This window comes from Rhamphochromis longiceps, linkage group LG6 (genome assembly GCF_057381845.1).
Source record: "Rhamphochromis longiceps isolate RC_006_pf linkage group LG6, R_longiceps_female_GT1.1, whole genome shotgun sequence".
NCBI lineage: Eukaryota > Metazoa > Chordata > Actinopteri > Cichliformes > Cichlidae > Rhamphochromis > Rhamphochromis longiceps.
Window position 1 is genome coordinate 36085590 of NC_140562.1, and position 18015 is coordinate 36103604.

The following is an 18015-nucleotide window of genomic DNA, read 5'->3' on the forward strand; positions in this document are numbered from 1 at the left end:
TGGTTTGAAAGCAGTTTGTGGTAGAATTCACCATCATTACAAACTGGCATATGGGAACTCTGTTAGAGAGGAGACAAAGGATTAATTGGAGTTCATGACGAAGACAGTGATTAATAGTCTTACTTTTGTTAGGAGTGAGAGGAGCCTCGGAGGTAGTTATTGCACATGTAAGTCCTTCCTATGAGAGATTACAGAAAGCTGGTGTTAGAGCTGGTAAGTAGAACTGAAGGTTTCCACAGGCAACAGGTTTCCAGATATTCAAGGGTTCTGTGATGGTGTGGAGCAGGTAACTAGGAGAAGTAAGACAAGACTGGGTTAGAACAAGCAGGTACTTGCAAGTAACAGGTAACAGAGATGGCCTAATAGTCACCACATACTAACAACAATCTAGAAGAGAACTGTTGCAACTTCCAGCTTGATATACTCCACGACTAGGCAAGTGTAGGAAGGATTGTTTCATTTGAGAAACTCCACCCAGGAGCGGAGCAGCAGAGAGAAGCCAGCCCAGAAACTCCACCTGAGTTTTAAAGGCAAGGAGAAGTTAACATAAGAACATATTTCCAGCCAGCTGCCCTACAACACTCTCAAATCAAATGGAAAAAATGGCACTGCAGCACATCCGCGGACTTTGGAGTGTCCTCAACCATACATATTGTATGTATGTGTGTGCGTCTCTTGTTTACTTAAGAGCTGTGAGAACTAGTATGTTTGTGCACTATGAAATTATTTTAATATTTGTCAATCATTTGACAATAAAACAAAAAGAAGCAAAATGTTGCATATGTACTGTATGTGCAATACAAATGATCTAAATGTAAGAGTTTAAAAATGTTGTCTAAATGCAGAAGTTAAAGGCTTCAACACTGCCATGACATGCAGGAACTCAAACTGATGTGGTCATACTTTTAGTACATTTCCGTTTAGGTTTCTATTTTTATGGAGCAAAGCAGAGATGTGGAGCTTTCAAAACCTGCTGTTCACCATCTGTGGTAAGTTGTTTAGATGAGTAAATACATAAACAGACCAAAGGTAGATTTAGATTAAATATAAAGATCTGTTTTTGCAGTAACGGGCAGAATACCACACCTTGTCCATCGTGTATACAGCACTAACATTGCTACTGTGAATGCTAACATAACAAATTAAACAGTGAAATATGTGTAATACTTTCTTTGCAGTTGCTCTGAGGTGTTTGATCAATGCAGTCGGGGTGATCCATGTGACTGGATACCTGGAGAGTGAGGTTAATGTCTCCTGCTCCTATGGCCAGGGTTACGAGTCTTATGAGAAGTATCTGTGTAAGAACGACTGTGGCAACAGTGATGTTCTTATTACAACTTCAAAACCAGTGAAAAACAAATACAGGATCCATGAAGACAAAACAGCACGAATCTTCACAATGACCATCTCTGATCTTCATTCTGTGGATGCTGGGAAATACTGGTGTGGAGTGACCAGAACTGGAAAAGATATCTACACTGAAGTCAAGCTTAAATTAGTAAAAGGTAAATAAAGTCTTCTCCAAACAGCAACACACACAGTCACACACACACAAACATACACTTTATAATTGGTTCAGCTGTATTCGTTTTTTTCTTAAGATCTCAATCAGCAAGCTAAATATAAATGATCATATCTGTTCTGTGGCTTTAACACATTTACTGATGCCGTCTGCATTTTCAACAGACAGCTGCTGTAACACTGTGACCAAAGTTGAAAGTTATGAGGGATACTCTAAGTCTGTCAGTTGTCCGTATGAGTCACAGCATCAGAACAGTCTAAAGTACATCTGCAGAGGAAACCGGCCCTCCACATGTCTGCAGCAGGCACTGATCACCTCTGACACCAAACAAAATGGGCGATTCAGACTTGATGATGACAAAATGTCAGGAACATTTACAGTGAACATTAGCAGTTTAACCAAAAATGATTCAGGGTCATACCTCTGTGGTGTCCAAAGAAACTCTGACGTGGATGTTTTCTCTGCTGTTGAGCTGGAAGTCAAAGGTGAGAGGTCATTATAATAGCTCATTACACCAATCAAAAGAAAACCGCTTCTTCTAAAAAATGTCTTTAAGAAAGTTTAATATTTTTTGAAACGCAAATAGTTTTTCTTTCCATCTGACAGAGTGGTGCTGTGTCAAGTCAACTAAAATAAATGGTACTGTAGGACATCCACTAACTTTGCAGTGTCCTTATCCTCCACAACATCGGGATAACAGGAAGTTCCTCTGTAAGGGAGACCACCGCAACAGCTGCAAAGACATAACCAGTCAAAGCAGGGTTAAACTTGAAGGTAATGGTTCTTCCAGCTCTTTCTCTGTGGTGATCACAAAGTTGGAAGAAGCAGATGCTGGGACATACTGGTGTGGGTCAGACTCAGAGAGGAGGCCTGGAAACTACACCAAGATTCAGCTGTCAGTTGGTGAGATGAATGTGTCTTGTGTACATGAAAATAAAATGTTTAGAGATGTAAGTTACACCCTTTTCTCAGCCTATCGCATCAATGTTTCATGTCATCGTGTCATCTGCAGTGTGATGACTGAGTACACAGGCGTAAAAATAGGACTGTTGAAAACCACATTTACCACTGCATACTTACATTTTTGGTGGCTTCAATATAGACACAGTCTCCTCCAGCCTCGCAGAGCTAATAGATGTTAAAGGAAATAATCATACGATGAACTAATTATTATTATTATTCTAACAAAATATTATTTTTTCTCATGAAATATTACCATTTGCATATGTGCATATGTACATATGTACATATATATATATGTATATATATATATATATATATATATATATATATATATATATATATATATATATATATATATGAGAAAGACAGGCACTGCAACAGCTGACATGACCAGTCAAAGCGGATTCACACTACAAGATAATGTTTCTTCCTGCTCTTTCTCTGTGATGTTCACAAATAGTCACTAATGAACAGTGTTGGGTAAGTTACTTTAAAATAGTAACTTAGTTACATTACTAGTTACTTCTCTCAAAAGTAACTCAGTTACTTCAAGTTACTCGTTACTTTCAAAGTAACTAGTTACTAGGGAAAGTAACTTTGGTTTTACTCAGAATTCTCTTGTTAATGTGTTGCTTCCATAACTTTGCCAGTCTTCTAGCTTGCTTACTTGCCACAGTGCACTGTGCCACCTACCAATAGAAAGGAAAAGATAATGTGCATATTTCCACGAGAGAAATCCCACACCTGGACCGTCGTTGACTACTGCCATGATTCTAGCCTACGTCACAGCGTCATGTGCGCCTTTTACATCCAACACAAAAACTGCAGTCGTGGTGCTTTGATTGTACTCAGAACTCAGAAATTCTGCCTTCTGAATAGGAAGATGACACCAGACTGCAGATGAGCTGCATACAGAGCTGGACTGGGACAGAAAATTGGCCCGGACATTTTGACTAGAGACTGGCCCACCATTATAGGAAAAATCTTAAAGCCTTTGAATGAAAACAAACGCTGTTGTGACAGTGATGTTCACTGTTTTGATGGTATATATGCATCAATCTATCAATCGTTTGTTGTAAGATTCAGATAATTATTTTTTTAAAAGCTAGACATTTTAAATGAGAATAAGAAAGAAAAGTATTTCTTTGTGCCCCCCTTTCCCCGTTAATGTCCTATGTGATGGACCGAGCAGTGAAGGAAACTTAGGCACAGGTTAAAGTCCAAAAAAGACCACTAACATGGTGATATTACCACTGTGTGGCTGTAAGTGCAGCCATCACACCCTACATGCCCCCCTGGCCACACTTTGCTAGATCCGCACCTGCACAGTTACCAGCTGTCAGCTACCTAAAAAAGGACCCTGGTGTTATTTATCTCTCAGAAATAGTTCATAACTTCCCTTCAACTCATTCATGTCACCTAAAAGGTAAACCTGTTTCTCCATCACCTGTTCAACTCTGATGATCCAGTAAGGACATCTCCTGGTTTCATCTTCATGTTTCCCTCTCACCAGATAACCAAGCCATATCATGACCAGCAGCTTTTACAGCTGTGGCTCCAGCAAACATCAGCTGATACTAGAAATTAATATTAAATTCTAACAACAGCTGATCAAGCTTAAACATGCTGCTGTTGTTTAGCGCGACATCCGCTGGTTTCCTCTTTCGGCGCAAAGTGGGCGATAAACAAACAAGAGAGCCGATCAGCTGATCATTGATCAGTTTTCATGACTGAAGTAGAAACGGGAGAGGGAGGGGGGTGAATGAAAGAAGAATAGGCAGCTGTGCAGCAAAGACACAGAGTAACTCCAGCTTTGTGCCTTTTTCATTGTAGCTGAATTACGGGACAAACTGTTCCTTTTCACCTCAATAAGAAACGCGTAATATTTTCTCTGAATACCAGACGGGACGGTTGGCAACTCTAATAACTTATGAACAAAATAAAGTTCAACATCATTAACATCATAGCACCACCCAGCTGTATAGAAACCCCGTCATGCTAGCTAGCACGCAGTACGGAAAAAGTCAGAATAACGAAAATAAACTCCACCTAAACTTGGTTCATATCTGACCCAGAGACAATGGCGTGTCCAGCGGGGTGGCCTGGGGGGGCACAGGCCACCCCCCAAACCAGACTGGCCACCCCAGGTGCCACCCCAAAGGCAAAACAATACAATTCAATCAAATATCAAATGTCCGATTATGTTTTCACGGTGACGCTCAGATATCCGAGTGTAAGTGAATGCAGCATCGCTTCTGCGCTATGTGCATCACGTTAGCAAAGGTAGGAGAGCCAAGCGCGAAAGACGGCACTGCAGGAAACAATTTTTCGGTGAAAGAAAATGAGGACAGAATAAATGTCCCGGTAAGTAATATTAAGTTTGTTGAGTTTAGTAAACTTCGGTGAAATTAGAATCCCAAGGAAAAAATAACACTTAAAGAATTATTGCAGCCGTCGAATATTTCTGACAGTATGCTACTGAGGGCAGCTAACATAAGAGTTATGAGTTATAAGATATAATCTAAGTCGTAACATTGCTGTATGGAGCTGCAGATTTGGTTGCAGGTTAACATAGCTGGACTGGCCATCGGGCATACCGGGCATATGCCCGGTGACTTATTTTTTATTTATTTTTTGTAAGGGCATGAACAATGAGAGGTGGTGGATTGGCCAGATGCAGGTCGATGTGTAGAAATAACTCCGTTGTTTGGTGGTGGCTATGGCGGGGCTTCCACAGAGGCAACAGGTGGATGAGGGAAGGGGAGGCAGGAGGAGAGACCCGAAGCAGCCGCCAGTCCGAGTGTCAGGTGAACTGAACTTCAGGTAAGAAGTTATGACCTGCAGTCTATCTGGGTCAGATATAAACCAAGTTTAGGTGGAGTTTATTTTTGTTGTGCTGACTTTTTACTGTCAGTTGCAATAACTCATACTGCGTTCTAGCCAGTTTGACGGAGTTTTTATACAGCTGGGTGGGTGCTATGATGTTACTGATAGTGAACTTTATTTTATTCATAAGGTTAGTAGAGTTGCCAACGGCTCCTTAAAAATGGAATGGTCCCTCATTCAGAGAAAATATTACGCGTTTCGTATTGAGCTGAGAAGAGACGCAGTTTGTCCCGGACTTTAGCTAGAATGGAAAAAAGACACAAAGCTGGATTTATTCTGTCTTTATGCTGCACAGCTGCCTCTTCTTCTCTCATTCTCTCCCCCTCCCTCTCCTGTTGCTACTTCAATCATGAAACTGATCAATGATCAGCTGATCAGCTTTTCTCTCTTGTTTGTTTATCGCCCACTTTGCGCCAGAAAGAGGAAACCAGCAGATGTCGCGCTAAACAACAGCAGCACGTTTAAGCTTGATCAGCTGTTGTTAGAATTTATTTAATATTAATTTCTAGTATCAGCTGATGTTTGCTGGAGCCACAGCTGTAAAGCTGCTGGTCATGATGTCTGTTTGGATATGTGGTGAGAGGGAAACATGAAACCAGGAGATGTCCTTACTGAATCATCAGAGCTGAACAGGTGATGGAGAAACAGGTTTACCTTTTAGGTGACATGAATGAGTTGAAGTTATGAACTGTTTCTGAGAGATAAATAACACCAGGATCCTTTTTTATGTAGCTGACAGCTGGTAACTGTGCAGGGGCGGGTCTAGCAAAGTGTTGCCAGGGGGCAGGTAGGGAATTAACAGGGAAAGGGGGGCACAAAGAAATACTTTTCTTTGTTATGTCATTTAAAATATCTAGCTTTTATTAAATAATTATCTAAATCTTACAACCAAAGTTTTTATCTGACGTAAAATGTATAGAAATCATACATATACCAACAAGACTGTACATCACTGTCACAACAGCATTTGTTTTCAGTCAAAGGCTTTATGGTTTTAATACCTGGTGGGCCGGTCTGTAGTCAAAATGCCCAATTTTTTTGTCCCAGTCCAGCCCTGCAGGTTAATACTGGCAGTGTCACCATGCCAGCTGACTGGATTTCATCGTCAGCCAGTGTTGTTCTTTATCAATATTACCAAAGTTTACCATAAGGCAGCATAGAAAGTATTTACTTGCTTTCAGGTTTTATTCAAATGTTAGTCTTTTCATTTGTTTCCCCACTTTTTTCCTGTTTCACAATCAAACACCAGTTTGTGAGAAGATTATCTTCTTTTTTTAACAGGCAGATAAAGTTTTGCATTGGCTAATTTGTCAGTTGTTTGTTACAAATGTTCGTATTTTAATTTTCAAAAATGTTTTTGCCCAAAACATATGTGTACTATATGTCAGTAAAAATACTATGCAAATATTGCTGTCCTTGAATGCTGAGTAAACACTGACAAAACACTGATTGTATCTCTTGTACTTTATCAACGCAGTATCTAAAAACTTTGCACCGTAGTGGTTAAAATCTCATTCTAATAAGAGTTAAAAGTGCATTTGGTTATTAGGATTATTGAATTATGGTTAAGGGTTGGTAGAATTTTTTTTTTTAAACATTATCTGCCAATTAAATCTGCCACCCTTCTCCAAATCGGTGCCCCTACCTGGCCCCCCCAACAAAAATTTTCTAGACACGCCACTGCCCAGAGAGACTGCAGGTCATAACTTCTTACCTGAAGTTCAGTTCACACTTGGACCGGTGGCCGCCTCGGGTCTCTTTTCCTTCTGCCTCCCTTTTCCTTCATCCACCTGCTGCCTCCACCACTTGCTAATGTTACTGAATCTGTGGAAGCTCCGCGATAGCCACCACACGAAGTAACGAGTAACGACCCTATCTAAATCCCAGTAACGACTAACGCGTTCCTGATTTTGGCATAATAACTAGTTACCGTGCTCGTTACCACAATAATAACGTAGTTACTGTAACGCGTTACTTAATAACGCGTTAGTCCCAACACTGCTAATGAACACATTTAGATGAAAATAAAAATAAATAGTTGTAAGTTATGTCCTTTTTTCAGTCCACATAGACTGTGGATGGTGGTTTAGTTATTTGTGGTGAAGCAATACAGAAAACTGCATACCCAATTATTCACACAAAGCACTGAAGAAAGCAGAACTAAAGGGTTGTGCAGTGTTGCTGACTTATAGGTCTTACAACCTCCCAGAAGTCATATTTAGCCATAATACTGAAATACCATTTGAAGTTTTTGATCTTTATTTGTAAATTATCTAATCCTATCTGCTGAAACAAGACTTCTGTACAGCCACTTTAGTGCAATTTCTGATTGTGTACTTTGTGCTGTGAGCTAAATGCTAATGCTGAATATTAAAAGAAATTTTTAGAGTGCATACAATGCAGAAGAAAAAGAAAAAATAAATATTTCTAATCTGTGTATATAATTAGCTATTTTTTAAATGAAAGTGAAACTTTTAAAAAATTTGTCTCATAAGACAAATATTAGATTTACATATGAACAAGTAAACATGTTAAAATGAGAAAAATCAAAATAGAACCACTTTTTATATGTAAAACAGATTACGAGACATACACTGTAATTTTGATAAGACTTCAATTTAAATTTAAAATTTAAATCATTGTCAGTGTCACCATATGTTTCTCGAATAAGCCATAGATGGTGAATATTCCACATGACTCATGGCATTCAGTGGACACTGACACTGAGGGGCACCTCAATGACAACTACATACACATTTAATTTTGTGTAATATACTAGGATATTTCTAATTAGTGCTATTTAGAATAGAATAGACTAGAATAGCCCTTGTCATTGTACATGTGTAGCGATCTTTTTGCATTTATTAGAGCTATTTTGTTATATTTTGTAACTTTGTATTATTTTGTTTAATATAGTTACAGTTAAAGTTCTTACTGTCTTGAAACAATTGTGACCACATAATTTCCTCTAAGATTAATACAATATTGTGATTCTGCTTCTTGTATTAAAATAAAGTTGCTAATGGCAGTAAGAGTATTGTTCTCCAACAGTCTTTCTCCAGCACACCAGCACTGTACCTTCCACAGTCGAAATGCCTGGAAAAACTTCAACACAAATTACCGGTAAACCTGTTAAAGATGTCTTTCAGTATGAACTGCTGTTGATTAATATGTACCTACTCCAAAAGTAATGTTTAATTTTTGGAATGGAGTGAATGTAAGTCATTCAAAATGATCCTGAGAGTCAAAAACAGCTGTAGGTGAGCACACCAGAAATAAAATAATTATGATAAAATGTAAAAATATTGATAAAAAGAAAATATGAGCCCACAGTTCTGCATTTATGTAGTTGAAAGTGTAATGTTTCTGTTTTGTTTCCTGCTTTTCAGATGCAGGACACTATGTGGGTTACACTGTTCCTCCCCTGCTGCTGCTACTGATATGCGTCTTTGCAGTTATAGTTTATAAGTGCAAACATCAGAAAGCAAAAGGTACATTTTGGATTCACTGGCATTCAAAAATGTACTCAAATGTGCATCTGTAAAGAGCATAACCATGTTTTACGCTTTGTGTTTTCAGAAGATGAAACTGTCATGAACAGAAATGCACAGAACGAAGATGCTTTAGAGGAAGTGATGCGTGTGGCAGAAAATAAAGTAAGAAAACTAAAGTTCAAAGACTTAATAGTGTGCTGTAGCTATAACAAGCCTTATTATACCAAACTGGGCAACACAACTAACTGTACATATTATTTATTAATACAATTTGCACTTTTCTCTTACATTTTACTGTTTTTAATTTTTACTTTCTTTATTTTTATCACTGTTATTCCAAGCAACGTCCATAACATCATCATGTGTTGTTCATTGTTTGAATAGATTTATGAAAGTCAAGACGTTGTGATATACTCAAATAAGGAGACGTCCGAACTGCAGAGTGCCGGTAATGACTGTGAAGATTTAGGTGAAGATGAACCAGACTTAGAGAATGTCACAACTGAAGAAATCTACTGTAATGGAAATTTCCATAATGCCAATTGAAGATAAACATTGTGTGCATTTGAGGTCAGTCTTTGGCTCTCACCTGTATGGAGATCATCCTGTTTAATTTGTCTTTAACATTAACAGTTACACAGCTAATCTTTTCTGAAACTGTGGGAAACCTCAAATGCAAATGACTAACATCAATGTAACGTAAATTAATCTGCAAATTAAACTAAAATTTTAGTCATTCTTGTCTGTTTTTGCCCCATTTAAACATAAACAGTCACAAGTCAAGTTATTTTTATGATACGTTTATATTTGTTGCAATTAAACATTTCTGACAAAGGCAGTTAATTGATATGATTTTACAGATAAAAGGAAATACAGTGTTTATTCTAATTCCATACATTGGATGGAACCATCCGATGTATGTAACAGTGTAGCAGTTGTCACCCATGACGTACTTACATCGATATAAATAAATAAGCATATCTATGAAAATATTTCAACAGTGGAACTTTAGTGTAATCACAGTACTGTCATGCAAATCTTGGATTTATAATTAGTTTTAGTCTTTTTTTATATTATTGGTTTAAATTTTTGCACTTTTATAGAGTAATGCTGTGCGCCTGTGCCTTTAACTTTGTTGTTAACTCTGTACTATTTATATTCTTTATCCTGCGGCTGTAATATAATAATTTTCCTTGTTAAATCAATCAAGGGTATTAACGTTAAAAGCCCTGCTTATGCGAAGGCTGTGCAAACTTCTTTCACCACTTGGTGGCATATGTCAGCTACTTTTTGGGGAAAATGTATCTGAATATCAGGAACAGGACCACACCTCCACACATGCTCCATCCGAGTCTCTGTCTATAAATGACCCCTTCCCAGCACTACAAGCTGTTTATTCTTTTTTAATTCATTCAGTTATCATTAGTACATGGGAGTCACTACTGCAGCCTCAACTCTGCTCAAGCCATCTGCTACTAAAAATGAGGGTCTGGTCCCTGCTAGTGAAACAAATGTTAAAATGCCTTTGAAGGAAGGGCCAGAGGTGGCATAAATACAGACATTCTGCACTTAAGTAGAAATGCAGGTACTAGTCTTTAGAATACTCCAGTAAAGGTTGAAGCACTGATTCAACTTCTTTACTCGAGTATAAGTGAAAAGTACAGGCTCCGAAATGTACTCAAAGTAAAAAAAGTAAAACGTTCTTTAGAGGATGTTTCTACCAACTATGTTTGTACAAACCTTGATGAACTTTGTGCTATATTAAAATAATAAAGACAGTAAAATGTTATTACATGAATAAAATTCAAAGTTTTAAGGGAATTTGGGGTAAAGGAAGTGAAACTGTAAATGTTCCATTGGTGACCCTTCCAGTAAATCTGCCCAGCATTAAGGCAATGAACCTTTAACTAAGGCTGACAAACAAGAAATGGTGAAAGAGAAAACTGAGAAACAACAATAACAACAGTGAGAAGGAGCCACCCTACTTGTGACCAGCCAAAAATTGCACAGTCAGAACAATGGTTCCTCCATTCACTTCTTTAATTTTTTAGCAAAGATGTTTACCAGACTTAAGTTATTGACTTTGTTCTAACACCTGTTTTTGAGGCCGCAAAGCTACATTCTGTAGAGTCAAGGTGGAAAACTGAGGAGCAGGGAAAGAGAAAACCGGCAAAGCAGCGTGCCACCGGCAGTCTGTCCAGGTTCTGCCACAAGCCATTAAAACAAATGCCCCATGTTCATACAGGGTTAAGTGGTGTAACAGGGAACTCTAGTTCTTGTCCGGTCAAAGTTTTTTCCCTGCGTCAGGAGGATGGGATGGCTCGTCAGATGATTTGACTTTTCATAAAACTGAGAAGAAGAGTTTGGTAGCTGAAAAGTGATGCGTCTTTTGAATGTCACAATTGTTGGTATTTTTATTATCATGATCAATATTGTAGTTTTATTTATTGATTAGTGTTATGTATTCAGTTTGGTACATTTTGAAAGTGTTAAGGTTTATATGGCAGCATGGACAAAGCAACTCTCGGGGCCAGCTAGGACACAAGTGGCACGGGACCTGCTAGCACGGTCTCTCGCGGCTGGGACACGTAGGCTCAGGTGGTGTTGCGTCCTCACGCCCAGGTGCTGACGCGGCACTGGAGGTGGTGGTGAACCCATGCAGGGATGTTAACTGGTGATAGTCACAGTTTAACATGGGCAGCTTCCTCAAGCTTCCTAGAACAAAACATTCTCACATTATTTTGTGCAAAATAAGCAAACTTGTCATTGTAGAGCACGTGGAGCTGATTAGTGATCAAGAGAAATGCAGAAAAAGGAGTTTCACATTTGCAGTTTATGCAGATACATAGGTGTCAATAACATCTGATAGCAATGCGAAATATGCTGATACAAAAAATTGTTAATAAAGTTTATTTTTAAAGAAGGCCTGTACCACAATGCAGGATTATGGCTCATACAGGTAACTTTGGTGTTACATGGGTTTTGTATTGCCATGGTAACTGCTCAAAGCCTTTTAAGCAAATCCTGTATAGTATACAAATCTGGGCCAATTTTAATGCAATGAAAAATTTTTGAATATTGATCAATCATTGTCCTGCTTTCTCATATTAGATTGTAGTGCCTCTATGTGACAGGATAACAAAACCCTGCGTTAAATTTAACAACTGAATTAAAAATACATTTTCAGATTAAACCTCAGACATGATGCGTACACTCAGTTAATCAGAGAAAAGCCTTTTCTTCCTTACCGGCTTAACAATTTTCACATAAAAAAAGAGTAAAGAGTATAAAAGAACGTGACCTAAATGCAGAAGTTAAAGGTTTTGGCATTGCCATGACATTCAGGAAATCAAACTGTGGGTGTGACATTTTCAGAATATTTCTTGTCAGGTTTCTATTTCTACAAAGCAAAGCAAAGATGGGGATCCTTCAAAACCTGCTATTCACCATCTGCAGTAAGTCATTTAAATGAGTAGATAGTAAACAGATGAAGACCAAACGTAGATGTAGATTAATCTGTAAATACGTTTCGGTAGTGCAGAGCAGAACACAATGCCTTCTGTTGATCTCAGCCCTTTGTTTATGCAGCAGTAACAATGCTATTATAAATGTTGATGTGACAAAATAAACAATATTTTTTTATACTGTCTTTTCTTTACAGTCGCTCTGAGATGTGTGACCAGTGCAGTAGGGGTGATCCATGTGACTGGATATGTGGGGAGAGAGGTTAACGTTTCCTGTTCCTATGATGAGGGTTATGAGTCTTATGAGAAGTATCTGTGTAAGAACGACTGTGGTGACAGTGATGTTCTTGTTACAACATCGGAATCAAGGAAAAATAAATACAGGATCAATGATGACAAAACAGCACGAATCTTCACAACAACCATCTCTGATCTTCATTCTGAGGATGCTGGGAAATACTGGTGTGGGGTGACCAGAAATGGAAAAGATATCTACACTGAAGTCGAGCTGAAGTTAGCGCAAGGTGAATAAAATAATTCTTCTCAAAATGTAGTTATTTGAATTCAAGTCAAAATCATATATAAGAGACATTTGTGACTGTAAAGGGTAAAAGGTGACAACAGATAAAAACGTAACTGGCAAAAGATTATTTATTTTTTCTGTTGTAAATATGACCTGATAATACTGATGCGATAGATGGTTCAGTTTGGTTGATTTTTTCTTAACATCCCATACAGAAAATCTCGTTGCAGCAACCTAAATATAATCATCATATCTGTTCTGTGGCTGTAACACATTTTCTGATGCCGTCTGCATTTTCAACAGACAGCTGCTGTGACACTGTGACCAAAATTGAAAGTTATGAGGGATTCTCTGAGTCCATCGTTTGTCCATACGAGTCTCGGTACCAGAACAACCCGAAGTACATCTGCAGAGGAAATCGGCCCTCCACATGTCTGCAGCAGGCACTGATCACCTCTGACAACAAACAAAATGGACGATTCAGACTTGACGATGACAAACTGTTAGGAACATTCACAGTAAACATTAGCAGTTTGACCAAAAATGATTCAGGATCATACCTCTGTGGTGTTAAAAGAAACTCTGAGCTGGATGTTTTCTCTGCTGTTGAGCTGAAGGTCAAAGGTGAGAGGTTATAATAATATTTAATTAAATCAGCTGAAAGGAAACACTTTCCTCTAAAAGAGTCTTTAATAGATTTGAATATTTTTCTCTTTCACTCTCCACAGAGTGGTGCTGTGTCAAGTCAATTAAAATAAAAGGTACTGTAGGACAGCCTCTATCTTTGCAGTGCCCTTATCCTCCACAACATCAGGACAAAGGGAAGTTCCTCTGCAAGGGAGAGCAACTCAACAGCTGCAAAGACATAACCAATCAAAGCCGGTTCCAACTTGAAGGTAATGGTTCTTTCAGCTCTTTCTCTGTGGTGATCACAAAGTTGGAAGAAGCAGATGCTGGGACATACTGGTGTGGGTCAGACTCAGAGAGGAGGCCTGGAAACTACACCAAGATTCAGCTTTCAGTTGGTGAGATGAAAACATTTAAATGAAAATAAAATTAACAGAATTACATCTTTTTTTCAGTCCACATTAACTGTTTAAACATAGTCTGTGCATGCTGGTTCTATTGTTTGTGGTGTGAATTATTAGAAAACTGCCAACTAAACTGGAGGACTTTGATCAGATTTGGAGGCCACTCATTGAGTACCTGGAAACTATGAACAAATGAGAGCTAGTCTGTGGACTTCACCATTGGTTAAAATAAGCTGATAGCACTCTGGGATAAGGGAAGGGTGTGGGGAGGAAGGTTTTTTTCTTCTTTACTTTTTGTTTTGTTTTTTCTGTTTGTTCGTTCGTTCGTTCGTTCGTTTGTTTTGACCACCCTTTTTGTTACTTTCCACTGTCTTGGTTGTGTGTTTTGTTTTTGTTGTTCTGGTTTGTTTTGGGGTTTTTTGTTTGCTTGTTTGCTTTGCCCCTTTCTTGATGACAAAACTGTAAAAAGGAAGCAACGTCAGCCAATGGGGCGATTTGTAATTGTTATTCGTGCTTCACAATAAAAATATTTGAAGAGAATTTAAAAAAACAAACAAAACATGTGAAGCTGTCTTCTTGCTGGCTTCAGTAGAGACACAGCCTCCCAGAAGTCCTATTTAGCCATATTATTAAAATACCAATACCTAATGTGACAGTAACAAGCAATGTGACAACCAACCCCGGTCTACTGTAGATAAAAAAAAAAATAAACATGTAAAAATGATTAAAAATAAAAACAGGATCACTTTTATATGTATACATTATGAAACACGGGGGTAATTTGTGAAAAGTGTCAGAGTGAGCCAAAATAACTGCAGCTCTACGGTTCTGATGGGGATGGCTGTCAGGACACTGAAACTATTCACACAACTGAAATAAGATTGATGTATTAAAATAAAGTTGCTAAGAGTATTTTTCTCCAACAGTCTTTCTCCAGCACACCAGCACTCTACCTTCTGCAGTGGAAACGCTTGGAAAAATGTCAACACAAATTCCCAGTAATCCTATTAAAAGTACAGTATATACAATAAGTATCTTTCAGTGTGTACTTCTGACGATCAGTGTTGTGAGTTATGGTTATTTTTTGGAAAGTAGTGAATGTAAGTCATACCAAAATGATCCCGAGTGTCACAACTGCTGTGGGTGTGCGCACTAGTAAATCCCAAAAAGTATCCCCTGAGCTCACAGTTCTGTTGTGTGTCCCTGAAAGTGTGAATGTTTCAGGATGTTTATATTTTTATTCCGTTCTGTTTTTTCTTTCTGCTTTTCAGATGCAAGACACTATGTGGTTTACACTGTTCCTCCCCTGCTGCTGCTACTGATGTGTGTTTTTGCATTTATAGTTCATAAGTGCAAACATCAGAAAGTAAAAGGTATATTTTGCATTCACATGCATGCAAAAATGTACTTAAATGTCCATGGAAAAAGAGGATAACCATGTTTTATGCTTTGTGTTTTCAGAAGATGAAGTTGTCATGAACAAAAATGCACAAAATGAAGACGCTTTAGAGGAAGTGACAGATGCAGCAAAAAATAACGTAAGAAAACTAAAGTCCAAAACCTTAAGAGTGTCCTCTATATATAACAAGCCTTATTATAAACAAATGGAATAATGCAACAAATTTATTTTATTGTTAGCTGCGATCAGTGCAGTACTGTGCAAAAGTCTTGAGCCACCCCGCAACTTCTGTGTATTTTGCTTCCCAACCAGTGTTGGTCAAGTTACTTGAAAAAAGTAATCAGTAACTAATTACTGGTTACTTCCCCAAAAACGTAATCCCGTTACTTTACTGATTACTTATTTTCAAAAGTAATTAATTAATTAATTACTTAGTTACTTTTTAAAAACACGACAACCTGAACAGGTGATAAATCTTTCAGCCCAATTCTACTTTTTCTGCATAATCCATCATACAAAATGTAATCAAATGGAAAGGTCCCTTTTTAAAACTTGTTTTATTAGTTTTAACCTTTTAACTTTATGCATCAAGCAAAAAATTTAATTATATGCAACATTCTCTGACTGGAAGAAATTCGTTTAACATTTAAACCTATTTTCTGCACATTCCAGCACATAAAATAAAATATTTTTTTGTGTTTACACTCACTCTTTCAAATAGATGCAAGTAAAACACAGCAGAAAATAAATAAAATAAATATAAAGTCAAAGACTCAGCGGTCCTGTTGCTCTATTTTCCCCTGTAAAGCAGGAGTAGGGCAGGCGAAGTTTTGCCCTGGTGTAGGTGTACCGCAGCGGTCAGTGGAAGAATCCGCGAGTTTCTCTGTGAATTTCACATTACGTCGTTGCGCACTCGGTGCTTGCTTTGAAGTTTAGGGTTTTTTTTTTTCGCTGTTAAAAGAAGTTTTCTTCCCACTCACAAGGACACTAATGTTTTTGTCACTTTTTATGGAATCAAACTCAAAGTAAGGTCAGTACTTCCACGCTTTAAACGCTGCACGCTCATACTCTGTTGTCACGAACGTCGCACTCGCTTACGTCACTGTCATGAGACATGGCAAAAAATCACGGTTTTAGTAACGCAGTAACGCAGCGTGCTTCTGGGAAAGTAACGGTAATCTAATTACCATTTTTGCAATAGTAATCCCTTACTGTACTCGTTACTTGAAAAAAGTAAATGGATTACAGTAACACGTTACTGCCCATCTCTGTTCCCAAGTATCCAGACTTTTGTCATTTTTTAAAGTTCTCCAGAATTTTTTTTGAACACTGGCTGCTTACTTCTTTTCAGTTCGGTTTTTGTGCCTGAGTATTTCAAGAAAAAGAATCTGTTTGTTGAGCCCCCTTGGCCCATTTGCTGCTTAAAAGGCCTCACAAAACATTTTTTTATGTTTAAGCCAAGAACTCACAATGAATTTCAATGTTCAACACAAACGTAGTATAAAATGATGAAGTAATAAAATTTCAAATCGTCATCATTACTATCACATCATAGTATTATGTAATGTATTTGTAACCATTATTGAATACAATGAATCAGAAGCAGGCAATAACTGTTAACATTTATCACGGATAGTGATTGGATTATAATAAACTTTGGTGCTCACCTTGAAATTGGAGGAACTGTATGAGTGAGAGGTGTTCAAAATGTTGGATTACTGTGTGTCAGTTAATGCACACACAGATACACCACACAGACTTTTATTATAATTCCGCTGAAGTCTTCATATTGAGTGTGCATAGATGTGGTTTTACTGTTGTATTCACTGCTGTAGATGACAAGACAATAATCTTAATTTGACAGTGGTGCTAACGTAGGAAAGATATTAACAACACATGATGATGTGTTGTTCATTGGTCTCTGAATAGATTCATGGAAATCAAGAAGTTGTGATGTGTAAGGAGGAGACGTCCAGACAACAGAGATGAACCAAACTATGAAAATAGAAGAAATCTACCTGAATAAAAATGTCCATGAAGCCAATAACAGATAAACAGAACATGCATTTGGGGTCAAACAGTGGATCTCACCTGTATAGAGATTATCCTGTTGAATTTTTCTTTAATGCCAAGAAATCTTAGAATAATCAGCTTTCTCACGGACTCTGTGTTACCATGTGAAATAACTGCTTTTTATGCATATATAGCTTCACTTCTTACTCCTTTGCTGTTGTCTCTATTCTCATGTTTATTGCTTAGTGTTAACAACATAATCTGCACTGATTTTCTCATTCTGTGAAAAGCCTCAAATGTCAAATGTAAACATGAGTGTCAAGTGAATAAATCAGCAAAGAAAAATGAAACTTGGTTGTTTTGCCCTATTTTACCATAAACTGCCACATTTTCAGGGTCTGTGATTTCCAGGTAATTGACTTGAAACAGAGCAAGTAAAAATTACTTCCTTGTGACTGTCAGCAAAACAAAAGAGATGGTTGTTGACTTCAGGATGGAAAAAAACAGCGACTAAAGCCACCACAGGTACTTGCACGGTTACCTGAACAGTAATACCGTGTAAAACAAGGGGATAAGCCCAACTCTGCTTTCTAATGAAACTCTACTTCTCCGTCTTACAGTTATATTATCAACCTATTACCCGGGGCAACTGTGCTCACTAGCCGACTGTACAGGTTGTCAAGACCTGAAAGAGAAGTAATGGAAAAGTACATTAGTGAT

At 37.9% G+C, this 18015-nt stretch overlaps 1 protein-coding gene across 1 annotated transcript; it reads left to right on the forward strand.

Annotated features, from left to right (window-relative positions):
- The first annotated feature begins 952 nt into the window (after positions 1 to 952).
- LOC146668527 (uncharacterized) lies at positions 953 to 17581 on the forward strand. Its single transcript, XM_085408847.1, has 14 exons — positions 953 to 989; positions 1179 to 1498; positions 1542 to 2007; positions 2129 to 2659; positions 8761 to 8862; positions 8951 to 9027; positions 9250 to 9382; positions 12527 to 12853; positions 13156 to 13476; positions 13581 to 13877; positions 14810 to 14896; positions 15155 to 15256; positions 15345 to 15421; positions 17212 to 17581. Exons 1-14 carry the CDS (start codon positions 953 to 955, stop codon positions 17269 to 17271), a joined length of 2937 nt encoding a protein of 978 aa, XP_085264973.1. The 3' UTR covers positions 17272 to 17581.
- Positions 17582 to 18015: the final 434 nt, after the last annotated feature.

Coding starts and splice junctions, on each gene's coding strand:
- LOC146668527 (XM_085408847.1), top strand. CDS start 953: ATGTGGAGCTTTCAAAACCTGCTGTTCACCATCTGTG. Junction 1,499..1,541: donor CTGAAGTCAAGCTTAAATTA/GTAAAAGGTAAA, acceptor CAACACACACAG/TCACACACACACAAACATAC. Junction 2,660..8,760: donor GCCTCGCAGAGCTAATAGAT/GTTAAAGGAAAT, acceptor CCTGCTTTTCAG/ATGCAGGACACTATGTGGGT.